Source organism: Phoenix dactylifera, chromosome 3, assembly GCF_009389715.1.
Source record: "Phoenix dactylifera cultivar Barhee BC4 chromosome 3, palm_55x_up_171113_PBpolish2nd_filt_p, whole genome shotgun sequence".
NCBI classification, from domain to species: Eukaryota; Viridiplantae; Streptophyta; class Magnoliopsida; order Arecales; family Arecaceae; genus Phoenix; species Phoenix dactylifera.
In genome coordinates, this window is record NC_052394.1 from 17,468,420 (window position 1) to 17,475,090 (window position 6,671).

Below are 6,671 nucleotides of genomic sequence, written 5' to 3' on the forward strand. Positions count from 1 at the left end.
CCAATATACTGTTAATATATTATATCAATATTATATACATTATATTATATTTTTTTGATATTACATATATTATATTATAATATATTATTAATCATATTATTGTCATATTATTATTTAATAATAATTTAAAAAATATAATAGAAATATATTACTATACTTTATATTTATATGAATGAAATTATTTAATATATCATTTCTATTTGCCCTATTTTCCTTATCAAAATATATGTTAGTATCAAAATAATATACTATAAGTATAAATAAAAATTTTATTTTTATGATAACAATTAATTATGTTTTATATGATTAATAATTTATAGGATTCATAAATATTTTATATGAAATATATTACTAATTAATATATTAATAAATATGTTAATATTTTATTATAATATATTTTATATGATTAATAAATATATTTTTATGGAAATTATCAAGAATAGTTTGGGTATTATATGATGGGTGGTCTTGAATTTTTGTAGAATACAAAATATATTATTTATAAATATTTAATTTATCCCAAATAATTTAGTTATAATGATCTAAAATCACCACCACCTCCACGTAACAGTGTTTGGAAGCTTATATATAAAACACCTTATAATTTTATATATTTCTAAAACCCTACGCTAAACCTCTCCTGGTGGCTTCTCTCCGGCGGCCGGCGGGAGACCTCGTCCTAGACTTTTCTCTTCCAACAACGCGAGAGGAAGAACTCCCCACCAAACTCCACCCTCAGTTCCTGACTCTTTTTTCCAATCCTTCCGGTTTCTACCAGAAAAAAGACAAGCACTCTTCCGTTACCCTTTCCTCTCGCCTCTCCTCTTCGCCACTCTGCATTGCTAGGGTTATTGTTCCTCTCCTCAGAGAAACCCCGACAAGAGATGCATCCCTTCTTCCCCTCTCTCCCCAATCAAATCCAATCGCATGGAAGCGCCAATCAACCTGTCCAACAGGTAAACTTTTTGAAGTCTTTCTTTCATTCATTCTCTCTCTTTTTTCTCTGTTTCGCGGGAAGAAGGGGAAGAGAAACCTATCCGAATATACTAAGAAAAGAAGACATCACAAAAAGAGTGTTTTTTTTTTCTTTTGCATTAACTAATTATCAGCCCTTCTATAATCTGGCCCAAAGATGTGTCTTGTGCTTTTATTTTAATGTCAATAAACCTTCTTGTAATTAAAACAGGCGATGCTGTTAAACCCTACTCAATTCCCATCTCAAGGCCTAAACCCTCGATTTCCAACTCCACCGATGGCTAATTTCAATAATCAAAGTTCCAATTTGGGAAATTTCAGCGGAAACCCCATGGGCATGCGGAACTGGCCTCTTTCGATGCCTTGTCCTTCCTTGTCGAATGGCACCGACGTGCCTCCCCTGGCCCAGAATAATCAGATGGGTGTTCTTCCACTACCGGGGCCATTTGGTGTGAATCAGGCCGTGGGAACTTTGAATCAGGTTATGGCATTGCATCTGCTCAGGCAGCAAAATCTGAACTTTCTTGCTTCATTGCAACCGGGCAGCACCTTTTTGGCCAATAATCTGCCTCGGAACATCAACCAGATTGTGGGTCTGCCGAATGAGCAGGTTCATTTGCAAAATCTAATGATGCAAAGGAATCGGATCAATGCTCTCAGCATTCCTCCATCCTCTCGTCCTACAGGCTCTAACAACCCAGGCTTTGTTGGTAATCTTCATATGGCTGTGAATATTTCAAATACTATCGGTAAAGTGAAATTATCTGTTGATGCCAAGAAAGATAGTGTCCATTAGATTGGCAAGCCTATCACCCGAAGCCCGATGCAGAATCATCAGAATGGGAAGGATATGCAACAAAGTGGGCACCAGCAGCCGCAGGTAGTTATGGTCTATCCTGTGATTATTTTGGAATAAAGAATGCAAAAGTAGGAGCATTGTATTTGTTGTTTGATATGGTAATCTCAATTTCTTGTTTCATTGTGCTGTTGATTATCTCTTATGTCATCAATACCGGGTGAATGGAAAAGAAACTCCCCTTTTCTTTGTTTTGTTCAACTTTCCTTTTATGTGAAATTGCAAGACTTTGCTAGTAAAATTTGGCCATCTCAACTTCATATTACTGCTAACGTGACATGACTTGTTATAAAATTAATTTTCTTCTTTTTGTTTTTCTTTGTGTGTGTAATATGTTCATTGCTTTGTTATTCAAACTTTCAAATTTGTTACTTAAACATTGAATATCGATCAAACTGCATAGAACTTTAAGGAATGGGTTACTGAACTCTTTTCTTTTCTTTCTCTGCACAAAATTTATCCAACCACACCAAAGATCGACATCTAGGAAAAGTTAACCTTATTTTAATTTCTTTGATTAAATTACATAGAACTTTAAGTATTTAACTTCTTCTTCCAGGCAATTACTTGCCACATCTTAATAAACATGCATTTCATTTCTATCCTGTACTTAAAAATTTAGAGTGAAACCAACTATATGTGGAAATCATATGTTTCCAGCATTCTCCCTTTTTCTTGATTTTTTGCTGAATTGACAAATAAAATGTATTGAAGTTGTCTTTTTCTTCATCTAATCTTATCTTTTAAGACTTGGAACCTAAATATTTGTTTGGGTATACTTATGATGAGACTTGGATTGTCTATGGTATTGCTAAAATGAGTAATTCAGACAAATGAGAAATGCTAGTCATGATCCCTTTGGACTCAAAAATGAAAGAAATGATATAGAAGCAATACCAGTTAACAAGGGTAAAACTTTAAAGTCGTTACCTTATCCGTGCCGTTCGGACCGGTATAGTGCAGTAGTGACAAATGCACCATATGCCTCTTGGTGCTAAGATATGGAAGTAAAGGTTAAATATCATTTGCTGATACCATACTGGTACATTGGGTATACCAGTATTGGCAACTTGTCGATATGAATCAGTACGTATCTGTAATTAAATCCTTGCCAGTTGCCCAAATATACTTAAAGAAACAAAGAAATGATCCCAAAGTGAGACTAAGAAGCAAAATAATCAATAAAAGTTTCAGCTAGAGCTAACTAAGGCTTGAAAATTCATCCCCTTTGCTTAACCAGTTTCTAAGACCCCATCTTCTTTCTTTTAAGAGCTCTCTTCCTAATATCACCTAGTGCTTTGTTTTTCGCAGAGCTTGTCATGCTAGTCAAGGTATTAGATGCTAGTCGTGTTATTTCATTTAGATGACTTTCTTTTGTTTACTAAATGAAGGATAATAACATGAATTCATTTTAACCTAAAGAATTTACAACTATCCTATTTTGTATGCGTGTTTCATAAAAGTAAGGGAATTTCATTTAAAAAAACATTTCTTAAATACTTTTGAAAGCTATTGGAATTTTTAAGCAGTTCTTATGTAGCTTCTCCAGCTTTCAACAATCTGGTTTGCCATTTAGGTGGCTCTAGTTTCTCCACTTTTGCATCTTTGCTTTCAGCTTCCCTGTAACTCATCTTCATCTAGTAGCTGACTGTCAACTCATGTTGAATATTGCCTTAATCCTTTCACCGCAGTTACCATTAGAGTGTTTAAAGCTAACAATGTTATCTCTTTGATATTGGAATCGTCTTAATGCATGATAATTTGCCATTGCAATTCAGACCATTAGATGGGCAACCGATCAAAGGCATAATCAGTTTTCAATCATCCATCATCTTGCGAACATCGTAGGAGAATGGCTAGACAAGGTCCGTTAGAGTTGTTATCAAGGATCAAGGACCCGATAGTCCATGGAATAGGTGCTGGACACCAGTTTGGGTGTGAACCGAGACATCACGCTTGCTTAGTTGGTACCAACAAGGACATGCAGGTACCATAGTCAGTTTGGTCACTACCAACTGGAACCTACTTGGGTCTCTTTGTTTTGAAATAAGGAGAGCTTGTGGACCCCTTGCTACTCTCTTTCCCCTTCTTCAATCACAGGAGGGTCTTAGACTTAGAGAGAGAGAGAGAGGAGGCTACCCAAATTTGGCACTGTATACCCTACGATTGACTCAAGCCCCTGTGTAAAGACTAAAAATATTGAAATATTTATTACAAATTCATTTAGAAGAAGAAAAGGTTTAAAAATATATAAAAAATGGAAAATGCATCCTAGTATCGTACTGAGACACCGAACTATCCCAAGAGTCGGGATAGTAGCTTCTTGGCATGATATTGACCCGGAATTAGACTGGTATGGTAGCTGATATGGGGATTTAAGCCCTTAGTTGTTGTTATACTAGAGATCCACGATATGTAATCTGAATTGATCATCAATCGTGTAAATTATTTTCAAGGCAAATTCTCTATCTCTTCACCACTGTCAGTTTTGAGTTTCACCACTATGTCCTTTGTCTCAATTTCAATTGGAGGCCTAAGATTTTGGAAGGAGGCAGAGGAGCACATCACAAACTATGAGACATAATTTATTTTTTATCTTTTTTTTAATATCAAAGAGCTTGGACAAAGACTGTGGATATATATAATCAAATTACATCACAAACTATGAGACATAATTTATTTTTTATCTTTTTTTAATATCAAAGAGCTTGGACAAAGACTGTGGATATATATAATCAAATTAGGAATGATGCATCATATTTCTATACCCTTTAAAAAATATATACTTCTCCACTGTATTTGTTGTAATTTCTTTTTTCTTAAGTGAAAAAATCTGCTATGAATTTGTTGCTGTCACTTTCGGCTGAATTAAGCCTTTGTTTTTCCTGTATCGGGTTGCTGACAAATCTAGTAGATATCCAGGACAGCTCTATTTTTCCTCATCTTTGTGTTTTGTGTGTGAATTTCCATTGTAGGTGAATTCTGCTGAAGATGGTGAAACAAATGTCCTCGCCGAAAATTCTGCTCGTAAGAACTTTACAAGAAATCTACGTGGATATGGAGAAATAGAATCATCATATATGAGGTCTACCTGCCTTTTAGATTTATTTCAGTCTGTTGCTTCTAGAGCTTCCATCTGAAATTTGTCTTAATATTTGCAGATTTCAGAAATCTCAATTTCATCATTCAAAAAGTGCAAATGGAAGTCAGAGGCCATTTAATAAGCCTGGTGGAAGAGGTCATTCCTATTGCATTTTGCAACATTAATTTTGCTATTTTTTATAATAATTGTTGTCATAATCTCAAAGCATGCTGCTTTAATATCTATCAAGTGTAAGCAATATGATGGAAGGGCTAATGAGATTGTAAACTTTATATGGTACAATGCTGCATGCTCCTTAGTAATAAACTTTTAAGCTTTTAATCTATGGTACTATTGTTGAAATACTCAAACCATGCACTTATAGTATAATATAGATTAATCGAGATACTTTTCTGATCAAAATTGTTATATCACATAAGCATGATATATGTAACGTCAAATTACTGTATTGTTGAGTTTGTATGAACCTGGGGAGCAAGCATCGAGAGGTAGCAACAGGCCATTGTTTATTTTTGCAATTACATGGACTCATATACATGTCCTGAATTACATTACATAAAGCATTGGTGGATCCTTTTAAACGATCAAAACTTCACCTCTCTTTCTCAATTGCACTTGGGTTACAGACCAAGAGTTCTCCAATAAATGGATTGGTAGTGCCTGGTGGGATGAGTCATTATGATGAAATTCATGAGCTGCTTGATAAATAGGAAGTTAGTTTGGAAGATTTTTGAATTCCTTGAAGAGACACTGAAACTCATAATGGTTTGGATTTTGGAAGGACTCTCAAGCTTTACCCTAATCATGAGGACCAAAACAAAGGTCTTCTAAGCCTTTCCAGAAATGTCACCATGGACTTGCAACACTAACCTTGATGTCCCTGTATTACCATGTTTCTCTTGAATATGAGATTAAATTGTATCACTATCTATTGGAAGCTACAAGAATTCGTGGTTCTTCTCTTAAATTCTGCCTAATTTATTTGATTTACTATTTTTTGCCTTGCCTGTTTTTTTGTGGCACTGCTCCTCCTGCACTAGCCTCAAATTCTTTGATCTGCTAGAGTCACTCTTTACCTTATACTTTGGGTTGCCATCACATTTACAATTCTTGTCCTTTCATCCCTGTTCTTGGATTCTTCTGTTATCATGCCATGCTAATATCAGATGCGTAGCAAAATTTAAATTTTTCTAGTAAGTATATGAAACCATAATTACCAAACTTTTGAACTTAATTCCCAAAATTGTAAACTTTTTTAGATTTTTTTATAAGCTCATCATTAACTATTTTGGGTTGGATTTTTTTTTTGGTAGGCCAGAGATTCATGCATATTTACTGTAGATTCATTTAAGAAAATCAGACAGCAGAATATCCCTAAATTGGACTGGAATAGCGGAGTTGCCCTTCTAGACTACTGCCTCAGTGTGTTCAGCAACATAGGCCACCACCCAGTCTGCAGCACTGTTGGCCTCTTGATAAACGTGATCTGCATGGAAGGAGGCTAATTCCCCGACCATCCTCCAAATGTCCATAAGTAGAAGGTGAGCTCTAGCTTGCCACGGCCTCATCACCCATCTAATCAGAGTAGAAGAGTCTCCCTCCAGAATGAAGTGGTCAGCCCATAGAACTGACTTTGCATTATAGGTTGGATGTTCAAAACTTTGTTTAAGCATCGGATAGAAAGCCAATCTGGTGTCCATATAATATATCCTTGGCTTCCTGCTTCTGTAAGTAAAT

General features: G+C 35.2%; 1 protein-coding gene across 3 annotated transcripts; it reads left to right on the top strand.

Annotated features, from left to right (window-relative positions):
• Window positions 1-624: 624 nt before the first annotated feature.
• On the top strand, window positions 625-6,665 carry LOC120110284. 3 transcript variants are annotated; one of them, XM_039124831.1, is made up of 5 exons: window positions 625-956; window positions 1,187-1,685; window positions 1,772-1,855; window positions 4,807-4,916; window positions 4,993-6,665. In XM_039124831.1, exons 2-5 carry the CDS (start codon window positions 1,626-1,628, stop codon window positions 5,096-5,098), a joined length of 360 nt encoding a protein of 119 aa, XP_038980759.1. In that variant the 5' UTR covers window positions 625-956; window positions 1,187-1,625; the 3' UTR covers window positions 5,099-6,665. The 3 variants fall into 3 exon arrangements, with proteins under 3 accessions (XP_038980759.1, XP_038980758.1, XP_038980757.1); XM_039124830.1 differs by lacking the exon at window positions 4,993-6,665 and having other exon boundaries at window positions 4,807-4,899; XM_039124829.1 differs by lacking the exons at window positions 4,807-4,916; window positions 4,993-6,665 and having other exon boundaries at window positions 1,772-2,324.
• The last annotated feature ends 6 nt before the right edge of the window (window positions 6,666-6,671 follow it).

What these genes read in the sequence shown, in the direction of transcription:
- LOC120110284 (XM_039124829.1), top strand. Translation starts at nt 885, where the DNA reads ATGCATCCCTTCTTCCCCTCTCTCCCCAATCAAATCCAATCGCATGGA. An exon ending in CCAATCAACCTGTCCAACAG is followed by an intron (nt 957 to 1,186) that starts GTAAACTTTTTG and finishes TAATTAAAACAG; the next exon opens with GCGATGCTGTTAAACCCTAC. An exon ending in TAACAACCCAGGCTTTGTTG is followed by an intron (nt 1,686 to 1,771) that starts GTAATCTTCATA and finishes AGTGTCCATTAG; the next exon opens with ATTGGCAAGCCTATCACCCG.